The following is a 19754-nucleotide window of genomic DNA, read 5'->3' as shown; positions in this document are numbered from 1 at the left end:
TTCACTGCCATTTACACTGCCCCAGGTCACTTATAAGTCACCCCTATAGCAGGCCCTCCAGCCCTGAGGGCAGGGTGCAAAGTACCTGTGTGTGAGAGCACCCATGCACCCGCAGAGGTGCCCCCATGACCTCCAAGACCATTTTCCCAGACTTTGTGAGTGGGAGGGATGCCATTTTATGCATGTACTGGACATAGGTCACTACCTATGTCCAGCTACATAATGATAACTCCGAACATATGCATGTTTGGTATCAAACATGTTGGAATCATAACCCGAGGTTTTTGCAAGCATTGGTTGTATGATTCCATGCACTCTGGGAGGGCTCCTTAGAGGACCCCCAGTATTGCCATTGCAGCCTTCTGAGGTTTTCTAGGCAGCCCCAGCTGCTGCTTCCTCACACAAGTTTCTGCCCTCCTGTTGCTTGAAAAGCTCGAGCCCAGGAAGGCAGAACAAACGATATCCTTTGGGAGGTGGTTGTTAAACCCTCTCCCTTTCGAAATAGGTGTTACAGGCTTGGGAGGGGTAGCCCTCATTGCATAATCCAGTCTAGACCGGTTCAGGGACTTCAGTCCCTGTTCTGGTGCACAACTGGACAAAAGAAGGGGGGGAGTGGCCACTCCCCTGTCCATCACCACCCCAGGGGTAGTGCTCCGAGCTTCTCCAGAGGGTCCACTGGGTTTTGCCATCTTGGATTCCAAGTTGGCAGGCAACTTTGGGAGCATCTGAGTGGCCACTGCCAGCAGGTGATGGAAGAGCCCTATCCTGATAGGTGCTTAGCTGGTTAGGTGACCAATCCTCTTTTCAGGGCTATTTAGGGTCTCTCCTTTGGGTGGTTCATCAGATTTGGCTTGCAAGACTCCAGCAGGAATCCTCTGCATCCTCCACTCCGACTTCTCACTGAAGAAACTGCATCTGAACCCTCCAGAAACACTACAAACTGCAACAAAGAAGCAAGATGCCTTCTGCTACATTGTATCTTCCGCTCCTACCTGCAACTGTTTCCCAGTCGTGCATCCTCTGAGGACAATCTGCACCAGAAGAGCAAAGGAATCTCCCTTGGGGTGAAGGAGACATTCCCCTGTTTTAGCAGGCACTGACTTCAATGACAACTGGCAGCGTGGATCCTACAATCACGGGTGGTGGACTGAAGTGGTCCTGACGTCCTACTGTCCAACTTTGGGAGAGGTAAGAGCCTGCCTCCCCACGCATAACCGTACCCCGTGCACCACGTGTTTTGCAGCTGCCAAGTTTTGTTGACATCCTTCCACGAAGTTCTTTGTGTATCTTGCAGCTCCAGCCCCCAGCACTCTATCCTGCGACACACAGCTCCCCCTTTGGCGGCGTGGGAGCCTTTGTCGTAGTGTTGCGTGGGCTCCTTTTGCACCTTACTTGTCCCAGTGCTGTGGGACTCCTGTGTGTGCTGCATGGTGTGGTGTAGGCTCTCTGAGTTGCTGAGAGCCCCTCCTGGGTAAAGTCCACCTGGTCCTTCCTGGTCGCGGACAGTGCCATTTTCCGCTAACCGCAAGCTGTGTGTGTGGCAAGGCTTGTTGGCGGACTCCAGCGACATAAACCAGACTGCAGTTCTCCCTCCGGCTTGGAACATCGCTTGCACCAACCAGGAACACAACTTTGTCTTCTTGGGTGCAATACTGACTGTTCTTCTTCACCAGTGGTTCTTCTTTTGCACCTTCATATGGTTTAGCAGGGGCTTGCGTTCTCCCTGGACTCTTCTCTGCTTCTTCGACTTGGTCCCCTTCTTCCACAGGTCCTCCTGTCCAGGAATCCACTGTTGGTGTCTTGCAGTCTCTTCTGGTTCTTGCATAATCCTTCTTTTAGTTTCTGTGTGTGTTCTAGGAAAGTTACTGTGTTTTACTCCTGCTTTCCTGGGCACGAGGCTTGGTTCCCAACTTTCGGGTTTTCTAGTACTCCCAGCTCCCCTTTACACACTACACTTGCCTAGGTGGGAGACCGACTTTCGCATTCCACTTGCTTAGTATATGGTTTATGTTCCCCTAGGCCCGTTTCTAGCTTTTGTGATTTTCACTAATTGCACTGTTTTCTAATTGTTTTTACACCTGTTTCCACATACTAGTGTATATAATGTGTGTATTACTTACCTCATAAGAGAGATTAGTCTTTATGGTATTGTTGGTATTTGTGCCACCAAAATAAAGTACCTTTATTTTTGTAACCCTGAGGGTTTTTTCATGTGTGTGAGTACTGTGTGACTATAGGGGTAGTGCATGAGCTTCGCATGTCTCCTAGATAAGCCTTGGCTGCTCATTCACAGCTACCTCTAGAGAGCCTGGCTTGTAGACACTACCTACATTTCACTAATAAGGGATAACTGGACCTAGTATAAAGTGTAAGTACCTTAGGTACCCAGCACAAACCAGGCCAGCCTCCTACAAGTATCTTATGGGTGAGGTGACAATTGCAAGGTGGATTAATTCGGGCGGGGGTGAATCCAACAAGGTCTAGTGTAATGAGGAAAGTAAGATGGGTGGGGCTTGGGGGTAGCAAGTTTGGGTGAAAGTAGGCAAAGAGTGTCCAAATTGTGGATTTGTGGGTGATTTTATAGTTGTAAAGGAAGGAAACTGAAGTTATAGGGTGGTTGAGGTAAACGTCAAGCAGAAAGGGTTGGAAGGGAAGTGGGGGGGTGCGTGGGTATATGGTGTAAGTCCGTTTATTTTTTTCTTGTCTCAATGAGAAATGTCAGTGTGTAGAAAAAGACGTTCCCAGCCTTTATTTGACTGCTGCTCAATTTTTAGGAAGGATCTGATCCTGTAGAATATAGATCTTCTACTTGTTGCATTCTGGATCTCAATGCAACCAAATGTGATCATTGATCATTATTGTACTTCATTGTAACCTTGCTTAAACAGCTACAGTGCTGAAAATAAGAGATTGAGTAACAAAGTACATATTTTACATCAAACATGATGGTAGGAACAACCGATAGGTGTAAAAACACTCACTAGTTAATTTTGTTATGTTGGCGTAATCTCGCAGAATTTCAGACCTTATCTCGTTGTGCTTTTGACATGTAAAGCCTGCAAAAGTTTGTTTATTTGAGGAAAAATTGTATCTCAGAACATGAAACAGCGGCATTTGCAATTGTAGTGCTTTTATTTTTGTAGTGTGAAATGCATCCTAGGGTCAAAAATGGATATGAGCAAGCATTTCATAGTGAATAAATGGCTTTAAACGCAGTCTCTTGCTTTGTTTAATTTTCCCGAAGTTGAGTCATTACGTAAAATGGAAATTGCGCAAATTTTGCACATGCCTACTAAACTTTAGTTGATATGTTAAGCATGAAGTATTGAATGTACCATGTTGAAGTATCCTCTTGCAGCAGTATAATGAAACAAACTAATCTGCAGAGCAACAGATTGTTTGTAGCCTTATCTTGATTAACTTTAGAGCAACAGTAGTTCAGATTCCTAGTAGCATATGTTTATTAACAAACTCCTATTATTAAATTGTTCTGAGCTTTGGCTTTTTGGAAGTGGGGCATGTTGTATCTGGCTTATGAATATGCACGGCATCCCATGCTGGAGTAGCACTATTTCTTGTGTATTTACTTCAGCCTAACAAAATCTGTATTCTGGTAGAAAGGCTGAATCTTGTTTCCATGCTGATTCATTCAGAATTGCTTATCTAATGGACCTTCAAAACATTCTAAATTTCCCCCTCTCTGCTCCACCTTGGCAGTTTGGAAAATGTATAAATCTTTCAGGTGCTTTCAGTTCTATGAGTAAGTTTGATCTAAAATACATTGTATGACATGCAATTGTGACAGTTGATTACTTTTGTCAGTGGATGTATGAATGTGTGTGTAACAAAAGTACAACCCTATGTAGAATTGCTTATCATTGCTGTAGAACCAAACTTTTGCATGATTTTAATCCAATATTGAATAACTTTGAAGAGTATTGTGAATTGTAAAACATTGCACATAATTTCAATGATGGGGCTTCGTTCCATGTGTGATTTAAGCAACAAAAAAAATACAGGATAGTCAAATTAGGCAAGATCAGATCCATATCATGTTCTATTATTTATTTGTTTTTCTGTTTGTTTTTGCTCATTTCTTTCTTAATAGCGGTCAAACTGGCTCAGGCAAAACCTTCACAATGTTGGGTGAGTGGATTTGTTTATTTATAACGTTTCAGAACTTTGACGTCATGGAAAGCATACTGATGGTTATGAATAGTAACCAGGTGATCCTTCAAGATGGTTTACAAGATATGTGTCCGATCCTGTTCGGGGGCAATGAAGCAAACAGGGGCTACTAGACCTCAATTATATGGAAAGGGAACTTTGCCTGTGATATCTTGGACTGTGTCCTACAATGGCTTTCTAAACTTGGCCACGTACAACCCCTTCACCATTTGACTCTGTTGGAGCAATGCTGTACAGTGTTAGGTTTCTCAGGGTGGTGGTATGGGGTGCTCGATCAGAATTAAACAATCATATAGGAGCACAATAACTTATTGTCCAACTCAGTACTTTACTACTAAGAGGAAAAGTGCTTTACTGCATATAAGAAACTGGGTTATTAGGTGCAATGGTTGGAAGTCCTTCACAAGTAATAATTCTCGAAGTTTCTTTCTACTTAAGCAAAGTACCCCATTGTAGCACCCGACTCTCCGAGGGTAGCAAAATAGAGCCGTCTTAAGCCTATTTGAGGAAGGTGGTGTAGAAATAACTTTCGCGACAGTCTCCTATCGCATTAAGCCCCTAGTTGATATTGAATCTTAGAACCACTCTACTCCTTCATCTACACTAGATGTAATATCACAATATTAGAGGGTATCTATCAATGAGGCAGGCCCTACTGGGTCTGTCAGGATGCTATAACATTAGTAAAGCAGCCACGTGTTATAATTCACCCTTGCAACACCATTGAAATCAGTGGGGACATTACCAACATGTAACACTGGTTATAACCCACCATTGAAGTAAAAGTTGGAAGGACTAACGTTCACTAGTATTCATTACGCTGTAAAACCTGGCTTTTTCTACAATCAACATTGTCAATAAAGTACTGAATTGAGTTGTGTTCCACAGTTTGTCTTGTACTTTAAACTATGCTGTTACTATAGCTTTAGGATGACACAGCAGGGGTTCTGGTACTGCAGAGCTTGTGAGTACAAATCCCTAGGTCCCCGAGGGCTTACATCAATGCCTGAGCTCTCCCAGGGTCATTAACGCAACACCCTGGGAGACCTAGGACAACACTGCCAAATACTTGCTGGAGACTTACAAAACGGGCTGCTGGATGCCCCACAAAAACCAACAGTACAGTTCCAAGCAAAGAAGTGTGCGTGTAGGGGCTTATGGGACTCTTCTCAGTTCTGGGTTGTAAATAATTGATGAGCGGGTTTCTTTGCACTGTTCTTAAAACAGCAGCCTTGTACTACATTTCCATTTTGTTTTTTTATTTTCATTCGGGAATTGCAGGGTTTGGGAGGTGGGGGGGGAGGGTCCCCCGGGACTTCTTAAATTGTGTTGGTCCCCAGGTCCATGGTAGAACTTGGGAAGGGGGCTACCACATACCTCCTCTCCTAGGGGGGAAAAAACAGCTAAGAAATTGCGCCACCCCAGGTGCTTGGCTGTCCATTGGGGGAGGGTGGCGGGGGGAGAAGAGGAGAGGAGTTTAAAACTGCTGTGGAGTACTATGTTTACCCACACGATGGCCCCTGGGGAACCAAGCTTCCTACAGTGGTTTCTCCGCCTCTGCTAGTCAGCGGACACTGGCAGGGATTCACCTGACTTAACCCAGTGGGACAATGAGAGCCTGTGGATCTATAGTGGTACCAATCATGGCAGTGGTTGTATCTAGCACTTCCTGACAAAACAGCTGTGTGCAAGAGCATGACCAAACTAAACGATAAAATCCTGCATGTTCCACACTACACCTAGGACAGTGATTTGATCAGGTGTTAGCAATCCTAGCTTGTCTCTTCAGTGTGAAATAAGCTTGGTATAGGAATTTAGGATGGATTCATTTATGTTGATAATTCATGGATGCCAGAAGCTTCTGCATGCAGCAGTATTTCCACCATTTAGTTGTGAAGTTTGTATTTTAAGTCTGTCACCCATGCGGTTGCACCTGGAGGACCAAGCGTCCTACAGTGATTGCTCCGGCACTGTAAGGTCGATGCACATGTTCTTTGTCTTGTTTTGCTCCTTGTGGCAAGCTTTAATGACCAGGAGGATTTTTTTTCAAGCCTCCTGGCATCCAAATTGCTTTTGCCAGATCTGACCTCTGACTGGGCTCCTGTTGCTCTCTTGCTTGGAGGGGAGGGGGGGGGGGAGCCTTATGTAGCCCCTCTACCAGAACCACTCACTGCTGCACTTCTGGTCCCAAAGCTTCCAGGCTTCTTATAGGGCACCTGCCTGTCAACGGAGTCAATGTCCAACCCACAGAGGTCCTAGAAGAGCCATCCAGCGTCCCCCAGCGGATCTATTCCCCTGCCTCCTCATCAGAGGGGACTGTGGGGCAGCGCCACTGGCCCTTGATGGGTCCCATCCTGTCCCAGCCCTCCTGCACAGCATTCAGGGGCATTTTATCTTTTTTTTTTTTTTATTTCAATTGACATTTTGTCAAGAATGGAACACCAACATTAACGCACTGAAGTACAGCATAGATTTAGATACGTGCACTGACATACAGTTGAATCGATGAGAATAGAACATTAGAACGGCAAGTACATTCAGTTTGTCCTGAACACAAGTCCAAACATTTGAAGTCTCTGATCCTCAACTACATTCGATAAGTCTTTGTTTCAACTATTAGCCATTAGGTAGACCATGCCTTAGTCTATGTGGAGGACTAGGTCCATTTGTTTTGTCAAGCTGGGATAGGTCCATGAGTTTCGAAGGTACCTTTAACTGAATACCTAATTACAAGCAATCATATCAACCATATGGGGTGTGTGACAAATATTCAGAGCCAGTCAGACCACCATTCCTTATGATGTTTGGGATCTTGTTGACTGTGTGTCCTTGTTCTCTGAGGCTTGAAGTAGAAAGAGTCGAAGTAGAAAGGAAATGTCTCGCTTCTGTCATTGCATAGTGCTAAGTCTGCAAGGAATTCTTCTTTTCTTGTGGTACATGTTATGCACCAGTGCATGGCTATGTGTCTCTTAGCCAATACGAATGCCGTAGCTGCTAGTCAGTGGACACTGGCAGGGATTCATCTGACTTAACCCAGTAGGACAATGAGGGGCTTTGGATCTATAGTGGTACCAATCATGGCAGTGGTTGTATGTAGCACTTCCTGCCAAAACAGCTGCATGCAAGGGCTTGACCAAACTAAATGATAAAATCCTGCATGTTCTACACTACACCTAGGGAAGTGATTTGATCTAGTGTTAGAGACCCTAGCTTGTCTCTTCAGTGTGAAGTAAGCGCGGTAGAAGAATTTAAGATGGACTCATTTATGTTGTTAATTCATGGATGCCAGAAGCTTCTGCATGTAGCAGTATTTCCACTGTTTTTCTGTGAAGTTTGTATTTAAGTCTGTCACCCACGCCATTACGCTGTGTGTGACTTGAGTAGTATGGAATGCAGAGAGTACAGTTGGTAATCCCATCTCATTCCTTCTGAGATTGAATGAGTTGTCACAGGTGTGAATTCTTTGAGCTCTGCTGGAAGCTCAGGCAATTGTTTAAGGACAGTGTGCTGTAATCTCATGTATACATAGTGATCTAGTGGAGTCAGCCTAATCTCTGATAACAAATCGCTGTATGGTGTGAATACCATTTGTATACAAAGACCACCCATTTCTATAAATATCATCTTTACCAGGGCAGTGCTGGCGTGGGGTTCAGAGGTTGGGAGAAGGGGTTTAGTGTCACAGGAATTGCTGGGGAGTACAGCAGCAGGAAGCCAAACCTTTTACCCAGTTTTTCAGATATTTTAAGATGGTGACTTCTAGTTATCTATGAAAAAATCTTCCCTGGGTGCCTCTGCTCTGCCCCAACTCGCACAACTGCCTGATCCCTTCTCACCAAAACATTTAAAGGGAACCCCTGTTATGTTTAGGTCCAGAGGGCTGGCCTTCCTTCTTTATTTCTTTGTGTTTGGTTTTTCCAAGCCCAGGTGCAGTGTGAGCTGTTAATTTACAGATGAAAATCCCAAGCCCCTCAACTCCTTCCTTTCCCACGAACTTGCTCAAGCACTGTGTGGGGAGGCCTTTGAGCCTCCTGCTGACTAGCAGAGTAATTAACATAGCCTAGTAAGGGGGATAAAGGGCGTGGAATCTGATTATGACTGAGCCGGGCAATGTGACAGTTGATGGAAGGAACTGTGGATCTACACTTTGGATTGCATGTTTACCCTAAGATTGATATCTCACTGGACCCTGTAGGTGTACATGGGGTGACATGTTACGCTGGTGGCGACTTCTCTTATAATTTGTAATTGAGTTAAGCCCCACAGACTTATACTAAGCACCTGCAGACCTACACTCACATTATAAGACCTACCTCAGGTCTGCACCAGTCCTTTATGGGCCCTTCTGTGACAGGCTACCTGTACGCATATTACAGGCTGTACTTTTGTTTCGTGCGCAACCCGCACATATGTGGTCATAGTGACTCGGGGTCACCCTGCTGGGTCACAGCTCCTTGGTCACAACAGCGTAGGTCATATGTGCTCTCAATCTTTGTCGCAGCAGCACTGGGCAGCTGTGATTCTGTGGTTCCCATCTGGTACTACAAATAGGAGAGTCTGTGTCCCTCCAACACCTGTGGCACTCAAATCCTTCTCTGTCCTCTATCTTCATGCAGGCCCCACCAGCACCAAGGGCTTGCTGCACCTGGCTCCTCCTAAATAGTTGCTCTCCATGAGGGGTTAGCAGGCTCCTTTGCTCTCCTAGCAGACAGGCTGTGTCAGGTTAGATGAATAGATTCTTCCACCAGTGCAAGAGTCTGGTGTTCTCCCCTCATCTCAGGGATGCTGGCTGTGAGGCACAGCAGCCCTCTGACTACTCCACAAAGCACACTCTTCCTTGGTCATAGAGCATGTGGAATTTGAACTGGACCCCTCCCCCCTCCCCCAGTTGAATTAATAAAGGAGTCTCTGCTTCCCCAACACCAGTGTCTAGGTCTTCTCCGTACAGGCCTCTGGAATGTCAGCACTACAATTCCAGTTTATGGGGGTAAAACCTCCCCTCCATCATGTGCCTAGGGCCAGTCCAGGGGATTCAAAGTGGGCCCCACCGGCCTCCATTACTCTGGCTTACTCCTACAGAATGCATGTACCATGCAGGTTACATACACAGCCATGCACAGTATAAACTTGATGTTAACACTGTCATCTGGGTTAGTGCGCAGAAGCAGGTGTTTATTCAAGTGGGTCTGTAGTCCTCCACTCCACTGACATAATTAACAGGGATGTTCCTGAGTCTCTTTCCAACTCAAGTGAAAGTTAAGAGTCCTAGCAAACTAAAACAGTTCGCTGGCTAAAATCTAACGTGAGATGGCCCCATGACCTTGCTCAAGAAGCTTTATTAGTGAGAAGAGTTACCTGGTTTGGCATTCACCCAAAAGACTGTAGCGGGGACTGTGTGCTTGTGAATTCTAAAACCTCTCTAATTGCTGAAATGCTTCTGCAACATTTAAACCAGCTGCACAACTCCCATGGGTTGAATAAAAGCACTTATGCTGGGGTATTTTTGTAGGCCTTCCTTCTCTGCCAACCTTACTAGGGATGTGCCTCGGCCTCACTGCACTACTGGCACTCCTGGTATTACAATGTTTAATATCCGCACAAAAAACTCTTTTCCTTATTTTGCCATCTTTCCGCAGATCTACACATTGGGACTGGAGGAAGCAATAAGCAATAGTTTCAGGGCTGGAATGCCTTTGAGTTTGCGAAAACCTACTAACTTGCATGTTTTAAAGATTTTCACCAGCTCTTATCTAATCTTTTCCCATAATGAGAAAAAAGTTGGAAATTTAGTCCTGACAAGGGCAGAAGTCTAAGTTCTTCCAGGGTTAGGAACAAAGTGGTTGGAAAGAAAGTCAACCTGTAAGCGTTCAATAGATTTTCGCATGAGCAAGTCTACACATGCATATTTTCTTGTGCTAAAATACAGCTCACAAATATTTTCTAGGAGTACGATTTCCTGGTCTACTTCTGTAAATTCTTGTGAATTCATGAAAGCCACTAATGCAAAAACATATACCATGTGTGCACTTTTGTGACTTTGTTAACGCCAGACCTAATTGGGGGCCCAATTCTTAAACAAAGACATTTTGTTTTTATTAACCTCTTAGCTGCTGGGCCTCCCCCCCCACCCCCCCCAGTGCTGAGCCCTTTTTTGGCTATTTGGGGTAGTTCACGCTTAGGCCTTCATAACTTTTTGTCCACATAAGCTATCCATGCCAAATTTGCGTCCTTTTTTTCCAACATCCTAGGGATTCTAAAGGTACCCAGACTTTGTGGGTTCCCCTGAAGTAGACCAAGAAATTGGCCAAAATACAGCGAAAATTTCTTTAAAAAAAAAAAAAAGGCTGCTGCATCAACAAAGGATTTACGGTGCTAAAATCACCATCTTCCCAGCTTTCAGGAACAGGCAAACTTAAATCAGAAAACCACATTTTTCAACACAATTTTGGCATTTTACTGGGACATACTTCATTTTTACTATTTTTTTGTGCTTTCAGGCTCCTTCCAGTTAGCGACAGAAGTGAGTGTGAAACCAATGCTGGATCCCAGAAAGCTAAACATTTCTGAAAGGTAGACAAAATTTTGAATTCAGCAAGGGGTAATTTGTGTAGATCCTACAAGGGTTTCCTACAGAAAATAACAGCTTAAAAAACAATATTGAAATTGAGGTGAAAAAAACGGTCATTTTTTCTCACCTTTTACTCTGTAACTTTTTCCTGCGATATCAGATTTTTGAAAAACATATACCGTTACGCCTGCTGGACTCTTCTGGTTGCGGGGATATATAGGGCTTGTAGGTTCATCAAAAACCCTAGGTACCCAGAGCCAATAAATGAGCTGCACCTTGCAATGGGTTTTCATTCTATGCCAGGGATACAGCAATTCATTTGCTGAAGTAAAAAGAGGGAAAAATAGGTATCAAGAAAACCTTTGCATTTCCAAAAGGGCACAAGATAAGGTGTTGAGAAGCAGTGGTTATTTGCACATCTCTGAATTCCGGGGTGCCCATACTAGCATGTGAATTACAGGGTATTTCTCAAATAGACTTCTTTTTTTTTTTTTTTTTTTTTTTACACACTGTCTTACATTTGAAAGGAAAAAATGTAGAGAACGACAAGGGGCAATAACACTTGTTTTGCTATTCTGTGTTGCCCCAAGTCTCCCGATAAAAATGGTTCCTTACTTGTGTAGGTAGGCCTTATGCTTGCGACAGGAAACGCAACATGTACACATCATATATTGAAATCTGATGTGTTTTTTTGCAAAGTCCCTAGCTGTAGATTTTGGCCTATAGCTCAGCCGGCACCTAGGGAAACCTACCAAACCTGGGCATTTTTTAAAACTAGACACCTTGGGGAATCCAGGATGGGGTGACTTGTGGGGCTCTCACCAGGTTCGGTTACCCAGAATCCTTTGCAAACCTCAATTTGGCCACAGAAAAACACTTTTTCCTCACATTTTGGTGACAGAAAGTTCTGGAATCTGAGAGGAGCCACCCAGCGTTACCCTAACCCTCCAGATAAAAATGGTCCTCAATTGTGTGGGTAGGCCTAGTGCCTGCAAAAGGAAAGGCCCCAAAACACTATCTGGACACATCAAAATGATCCAATACAAAATTAGCTGTTTTTGCATGGGGGGAGGGGGAGGAATTGGGGGGGGGGGGCGGCACCTGCGTTTTGTGTCCTGGACTCAGCAGCCATCTCAGAAAACCTACCAAACCCAGACATTTCTGAAAACTAGACAGCCCAGGGAGATGTGACATGCGTATATCCCTCAAGTGTTTCTTACCCAGAATCCTCAGCAAACCTCAAATTTAGCTACAAAATCACATTTTTCTCACATTTCTTTGTGGAATCACTGAACTGGGACAAATTTCCTGCCACCCAACGTTCCCCTCAGTCTCCCGGTAAAAATTATACCTCACTTGTGTAGGTGGGCCAAGTGCCTGTCACAGGGAAGAGCCAAAACATGTCGAAGTTGAGGGGGGAACCAAAAAAGTGTGTCCAATAGGGCAGTTTGAAAAAAAAAACATTTTTAGGCTGACAAGTGGGGCAGAATTTTTATTGGTAGAGATGAGAAAATGCTGGGTGGTAGGAATTTTGTGGATTCCTGCAGATTCCGGAACGTTGCATCACAAAAATGTGGGAGAAATGTGTGAATTCCAGCAAAGTTGGAGGTTTGCAGGGCATTGTGGGTAAGGAAATGGTGCGGGGTGCATGTGAAGCACACCACTCTGGAATCACCCATATGTTTAGTTTTCATATGTGTCTAGGTCTTGTGGATTTTTCTACATGGCAGCGTCGCAAAGTCCAAAAAGTGCAGCCCTCACCATTCCAAGTGGGACGATTTTGAGTTAACCAAGCTCCTATGGTCCTAATGTAAAACCAAAACCCAGAACAATCAAATGTCCTCTTGCTTGCCGTAGGATAAGGTGTTTTAGTGTGCGGGGGAGAGCTGAAAGTCTGTCACCCTCTTCAGTTGGGGTTGGGGCATAACCAGGCCCATACTGGTTGGTAGCCAGTACCCCACTATTCCCTGGCATCTAGTCGACTTTCTGCCCCCGGGGTGCGTATCGGGGGTAATTGTCCCAGAACAACTTTGGCCCCATTTATTTGGGGTGGGGGTATGGCCATACCCCTCACACTCTTATTTTGGGGAAAAAAAACTTCCCTGGTGGGCTTTCCGCCCCCCTTGGGGGCAGAAGGGCCTGCCAAAAATAGGCCGATCTGCCCCCAGGGGGGCAGATATGTCCAACAGTAATGTGTCCCATGGGGAGTGACCCTCACCCAAGGGGCTGCCCCCCCAAACAAAACACACACACACCAATCCCTGGTACCTGAGTGTTTTCTTAGAAATAGGCCGATCTGCCCCCAAGGGGAGCAGAAATGGCCTAAAATAAATTTGTCCCCCCAGGGGAGCGACCCTTGCTTAAGGGGTCGCTCCCCTTGCGTGAAATTGGCACAAAAAAATGAAAATCCCTGGTGTCTAGAGGTTTCTGCCCCCCTTGGGGGCAGATTGGCCTAACAAAAAGAGGCCGATCTGCCCCCAAGGGGGGCAGAAAAGGCCTAAATAAAATTCCCCACTAGGGGAGCGACCCTTGCATAAGGGGTCGCTCCCCACATATAAAAAGAAAAAAAAAATCCCTGGTATCTAGGTGTTTCTGTCCTTAGGGAGAGCAGAAAAGGCCTAAAATTATTTTGCCCCCGTGAGGAACAGCTCTTGCCCAAGGGGCTGCTCCACTTTTTCAATAACATTAAAAAATAAAAAAAAAATCCCTGGCGTCTAGTGGTTTCTGCCCCCCCCCGGGGGCAGATTGACCTAATAAAAATAGGCCGATCTGCCCCCCAGGGGGGCAGAAAAGGCCTAAAAGTAATTTTGTCCCCCGGGGAGCGAACCTTACCTAAGGGGTCAATCCATATATATATATATATCTCCCTGGTGTCTAGGGGATTTCTGTCCCCCCTCCCCCTGGGGGCAGAAATGGCCTACAAATGATTTGGCCCCCTGGGGAGTGGCCCTCATGCCAATAACATCAAAAAATAAACTCCCTGGTGTCTAGTGGGCATTTCTGTTTCCTGATCGCATCGTGATCGGGCAGCAGAAATGCTGAGAAAGACATCAAAGGAAAGGAAAAGTTTTTCCTTTCCTTTGATGTCTTTCTCGGCCCCTTCACGTGATCGGAGGAGAAATGCAAAATGCGCGGAGGGGCAGGCCTCTGATGAGATGGCTGACGTCATCAGTCGCCACGGGGTGGAGGGTGAGAAGGGGGGGGGTGGAGGTTGACAAGGAAGCGATTTCCCCTTCCATCCCTGCAGTGGGGCTGCTGAGGCGAGGCTCATGGGAGGGCGCTAGCGCCCCCGCTTGAGCTAGTCCAAGGACGTTACCATTACATCCTTGGCTGCCAAGGGGTTAATTGAATGTTTTTGTTTTTCTCACAATCATAACTGTGACAGAAACATTCCAATCTCTTGTCGCTCACTTCCTTTTGTTTGTGCCCACATGAGCGTTAGAACTGCTCACACTCCATATCTGGAAAAGCCCACCCCATCCCATTGTTCTCTTAAACCAAAACTTATGTGGTCTCTCTGCTTAACCATTCCTCTGCGGTATCTTAGAAAAGGTATGGTGCCTTACTATAGCCTGCTTTCCTGTTTTTCTTCCTCCCCCCATTAATGCTGTAGTGAACCCTGGAGAGCTTGAAACTCTAGTAACTGAGGACTTCCTGTCCCTTAGTGGTCATCTCTCAGCGACATTCACCCAGTCATACATAAACGGTGGTGCATGGCAGCAGGCGCTTATTTAGTGTATCTGAGAAAAGAATGTTTTCTACAGTCAAATCTTCTCCTAAGGGCATGCCTACCATTGTGCTGTTAAGGGGTCTTGGCATATTTTGCTGGCCTCTTGAATATGTCTGCTGTTCTGTTTGTGTTTTTATTTTATTTATTTTTTTATTTTGTCTGGCCTTACTTCCTTACTTTCAGTGATGTCTGTGGTCTCTGGTCAGTTTTGTGAACCATGCGCTACTTGCTCCTGGGGTCGTTCCTCAAATCAGTCCAATGTCTCCTCTGGTGATTTAAAGGAGTGTGACTTATCCTAAAATATCACCTTTAACTCAGTGGGGTACAGTAGCATGTATTTAAGTCCTATCCCTCTCATTCTTTGCTTCACTTAGTTGTATGTGTTCTGTTGGACCATTTCTTTGAGGGCTGGTGTTTTCTGCCCCTCAAAGAGCATCCCCCCATTGATTCTAACTTCTCTGAGAATCATGTCTCTAGTTAGGTAGGTTTTTAGAAAAAACAATTTTTGTTTTCATTCAAGACCTACAAATACTGCAAAGCGCAAATATATCGCTCCACTTATCAACTATGGCTGATATATACATGATATGCATAACAGTTGAAACAGTCGCAAACAGTTCAATTAGTGGTGATCTTCAGGTATAGTGTTAGAAATGGGATCTCTAGTTGGCAGAGGTATACACCCTTGTCCAAGTAGGGGCCACAATCCTATTCAGGGTAAGTCACAACACAACCCAAATTATCCTGTGCTCACCCTCTGGTAGCTTGGCACAGAGCAGGCAGGCTTAACTTAGAAGGCAGTGTGTGAAGTATTTTAAAATAACTCAGTAACACAGTGAAAACACCACAAAAAGTACTCCTCACCAGTGTAGGAAAATAGGTAATGTTTATCTGAATAAAATAAGCCCCAAACGACAAATATGTAATGTGCACAAGTCAAGATCTCACTTCTTAAAAGTTTAAATGAATCTTGGTCCTTAAAAATCAGTGGTTGTATCCTTGTAACGCACAGTACCTGGGGTGCTTAAAAAATGACGAATGGGATCGTAGAGGAGGAGATGCATCAAAAAAAATAAGGCGCTGCATCGGATTTTCCGGCGCGGGACAGATGATGCGTTGTGGTTTTCCATGCTGCAAGGGGATTGCGTCGCTTTCCAGGATCGCAGCCTTGGTTCTACACTGCAATGTGGGGATATTTTGATGGCCAGGGATGATGCATTGAAAATCCTTGACGTGCTGGTAAGAAGGAGCTGGCTCTGCGTCGACCCGGTAGGCAATGTGGTGATTTTTCAGCCATGAGGCAGGCACTGCATCGATTTCTTCAGGCTTTGCATCGATTTTCTGACGCACAGGGATTTTCTTCTTTCTAGTGTACTCCTTGTGGCTCTGAGACTTCAGAACAGGAGGCAAGCTCAATTTAAGCCCTTGGAGAGCGCTTCCAGCAGTCAGGGATCAGCAGGCAGCAGGGGCAACAAGCAGGGCAGCAGTCCTTTTCAGCAAAGCAATCCAGATGAGTCCTTTGGGCAGCCAGGCAGTCCCTCTGACAGAGTCCAGGTGTAGATCCAGAAGTGTCTACGTTTGGAGGGTCACAGTACAGGAAACTTTAAAGAGTGGTTTTGCCCTGCATAAGTTCCCCTTTCAACCCAACCCTGTCTGCCAGGATCCCTGTGTGGGGGTTATCAGTTCTTTCTGTAGGGTCAGGCCACGGGCCTTTGAAGTGTGAGAGCCCCTCCACCCTTCCTGCCCAGGGAGTCCCATTCAGGATGCAAATGAATGCAAATGTGACTGAGTGTCCTGTGTTGATGGCTGTCAGGGTGGGATGCACAAGGGGAGCAGTCAAGCAGCACATACAAGACGTGGATTGGCGAAAGGCTGTAAGGCACAGATTGCAATATTTACAGAAAAATGCCTACCTTCTAAAAGTGGCATTTCTAAAATAGTAATATTAAATGCAACTTCACCAATTTCTGTTACCATTCTGGCCATACTAAACATGACAGGGCTACTCCTTTCAGGTCATAATCTACCTTTTACAGATATATAAGGGCAGTTCTAATGCTGACCTATGAGAGGATCAGGCCTCTCGGTAGTGAGAAACAAATTTGGGAGTTTTTCACTACCAGGACATGTGGGGAAAAAAAAAACCAAAATGCTCTATCGGTTACCTAGGGCCTACCTTAGGAGTGACTTTTTTGTAGAAAAAGACGTTTACGACTTGGCAAGTAGTTTTAAATGCCAAGTCGAAGTGGCAGTGAAACTGCACACACAGGCCTATCAATGGAAGACCTGAGACATGGTTAAGAGGCTACTTATGTGGGTGGCAAAATCCGTGCTGCAGGCTCACTAGTAGCATTTAATTGACAGCCCCTGGACACCTCTGGAGCACTTTACTAGGGACTCATAGGTGAATGAAATGTGCCAATTGGGTAGGAGCCAAGGTTCCCATGTTTAGAGGAGAGAGCGCAAGCACTTTAGCACTGGTCAGCAGTGCTAAAGTGTGCAGAGTCGTAAAACCAGCAAAAACTGTTTCAGAAAAATGGAGGAGGCAGGCAAAAAGTTGGGAGATGACCGCCCTAAAGGCCGTCCGGTCTAACAGTAAGCATTCATGAAACAAACAACAATAACGTACAAACTATAGCCCTCCTGCAATCCTGCCCAAAGCCCTGGCATCCCTTAGGTCAGATGTAACATTGGGACTCTCTCGTCCCGGTTTGTGGGTGTTAAATAGTGCCCATCTCTTGTGCCTCTTCCTATATAGACCGGTGTTATATCATGTGTGCAGTCCCTGATGGGTCTACAGGTAATGGTGTGTCGAGAGGAGTATCATGGTCTACATTCATTAGGCAATCCACTAGGTGGTCACAAGCACAGGCCCTTTCCATTAGCCCTTCACCTCTTCTGGCCTCCCAAAGCAGTACCAAACTTTCATAACCTGCCCATCTAGTAAGGTCCTGTTTCCATTTGGACAAGCAAGGTCCACTGGTAGATTTCCAATTAGTTGTAATTTCTGTCTTCGCTAGTGTCAGGGCAAGGTCAATGAATCTAGTGGTCGATTTGCACATCGGGGGCCTAGAGCATCCACCCAGTAAGCACATCAATGGGGAGCACTGAATTGCTCGTGAAGTCATGTTGTTAAGGAGGTCGATGATCTCTTACCAACATCTCTTGAACTCTGGGCAGTCCCACATCATATGATACAGTTCTGCCCCTATTTGACAGCAGCGCGGGCAGGCTGCCTCATGGGCCCCAAAATGTTGCAGAATGCGTCCCTGGGGATCTGCCCTGTGTATGTAGTAAACACTTATCAACTTATATCTGGTGTTATGGGTCACAGTGTAAATGTTCATAAGCATTTTGTCCCAATCAGTGTCCGCAATCAGGTGTGATATATCTCTCTCCCATTGTTCCCATAATGTTCCCAGTGGCTTAGTGAGATCTTGGTGTTTGGCAGGGTATAGGAAGGTTATGGGTTTAAGACGACCAGACGTGGTGCATAGTGTGTAGCATCCACTACAAGGAGGGGGTCCCCTTGTCTGCGCCCCCAGTGGCATATCAACGTCGCCCGTAGCACTCAATGCCACTGGAATTGACCCCTGGGGATATTATATGTGGTGGTTAGATCATAGAACAGTAGTACCACATCTCCATAGAGGTCACCTATTCAGTGCACTCATAGGCAGACCACTCCACTATGTTCCGCAAGGCAGATTTTTGTACAGGAATTGGAGACTACGGAGTGGAAGGTCAGACAAATATGGCACCACTGTCTGAGTGTGCTGGAGAGTCTGCCGCCAACAGCAGCAAACCACTTCCAGCTCAATGTTGTTAACCTCCAAGGGAATCCGGAGGTCCAGAAGGACTGGATAGAGGGCCCTGGAGTATGGTTGAGATAGGGTCTTGTTACCGTCGCTTTGACCCATGGGGTGACACAATCACGCAAGCAACTGGAGTTGGGTTGCCAGGTAGTACGACTCAATGTCAGGTGTCACCAATCCCCCATTTGTTGTTGGGTGCTGTAGTTTGGCGAGGGACACTCTCCGTCTGCCCACGCCCCAGATGAGTTCTGTCAGAAGGGTGTCGATCTCTTTAAATATCTTACGGGGTAGTATGAGGGTCAAGGTAGAGAAGAAATACAGCAATCAGAGAAGGGCAATCATCTTTGTTACCGCAGTTCTACCTGCTATAGACAGTGGCAGTGTCCTCCAAAAATCAACGCTTCCCCTAAGATCTTTCACCGCGGTCCCCATGTTACCATCAAGTCTATCCCCTGAGTTATGGTAAACCCTGACCTCCAGGTATGACAGGCATGTTCCCTCCCAATTAAGGCCCTTAAGTTCTCTAGTGGGGAGTAGTCTTGCAAAGAGGGAAGAGGCTGGATTTCTACCAATAGATATGGAGGCCAGATACTCTACCAAAGCTAGCTAAAAGGGCGATGTCCTTGGGCAGTTCCTCATTTCCATTTTGTGAAAACAGTAGCATATTATCTGCATGCATGACAGAGTAATATGGCATCTCTCAGGCTGTCACTCCTCAAAACGCCAATCCAGATCGTGACTTATTAGCTAGTGGTTTGACAGCGAATGTAAATAATAATGGGGGTGCGAGGGCACCACTGTCTGGTACCTCTGGTATACTGTAGGACTCAAATATGTGTCTTCCTGTCCTTACTGTGGCGGTTGGGTTTGAGTATAGGAGTTTGACCTAGTTAATGAACCTGTTCCCCATGCTCGTCTTAGCCAACACATGGTATAAATAATCCCAGGGGAGGCTATCAAAAGCTTTTTCAGTGTCAATTGCCTCTGAGCGGGCAGTGAGGTCAGTATCTAGTATCTCAAGCAGCAGTCATATATCCCAGGCTGTATTTAACCCAGGTATAAAACCGGTTTGGTCTACGTGAATCAATGTTGTCATTTGTGAAGAAGGCCAGTGCCCAGTATCCTACTCAATCTTTTATAATCTGTGTTAAGCATAGATAGAGGGCGGTATGCTCTGACATCATATGATGCGCGTCTAGGTTTCAGTAAGGAGACCATCAAGGCTTCCCTGGTTGTAGTGGGAAGAGGACCTACGTCTCGGGCCTCAACCTAAAACTCAACTAATCTTTGGGTCAGGTCTTCCACGTTTGTCGCATTAAACCCAATTGGAAGGCCATCTGTGCCGGTTACCTTGCCATGGGCCATAGTTTTAATTGCAGCGCATACGTCTTTAGGTGTGATGCCACATTTAACTTCCCGAAGTTTGTCTGCTTCATCTTGTGAAACAGTTGGG

At 45.6% G+C, this 19754-nt stretch overlaps 1 protein-coding gene across 2 annotated transcripts in view; it reads left to right on the top strand.

Moving 5' to 3' along the window:
* Nucleotides 1-19754, top strand: part of KIF15 (kinesin family member 15) — a 930781-nt gene that overhangs the window by 64275 nt on the left and 846752 nt on the right. For both annotated transcript variants that reach the window (XM_069211483.1, XM_069211481.1), the window contains exon 5: nt 4109-4146. In XM_069211483.1, coding sequence (XP_069067584.1) covers nt 4109-4146 — 38 coding nt within the window. The remainder of the gene's footprint in view (nt 1-4108; nt 4147-19754) is intronic.

The sequence above is a fragment of the Pleurodeles waltl genome, chromosome 10 (genome assembly GCF_031143425.1).
Source record: "Pleurodeles waltl isolate 20211129_DDA chromosome 10, aPleWal1.hap1.20221129, whole genome shotgun sequence".
In the NCBI taxonomy this organism is placed as follows: domain Eukaryota; kingdom Metazoa; phylum Chordata; class Amphibia; order Caudata; family Salamandridae; genus Pleurodeles; species Pleurodeles waltl.
The sequence above is the reverse complement of the archived record's forward strand: the minus strand, read 5'-3'. Positions and strand labels throughout refer to the sequence as shown.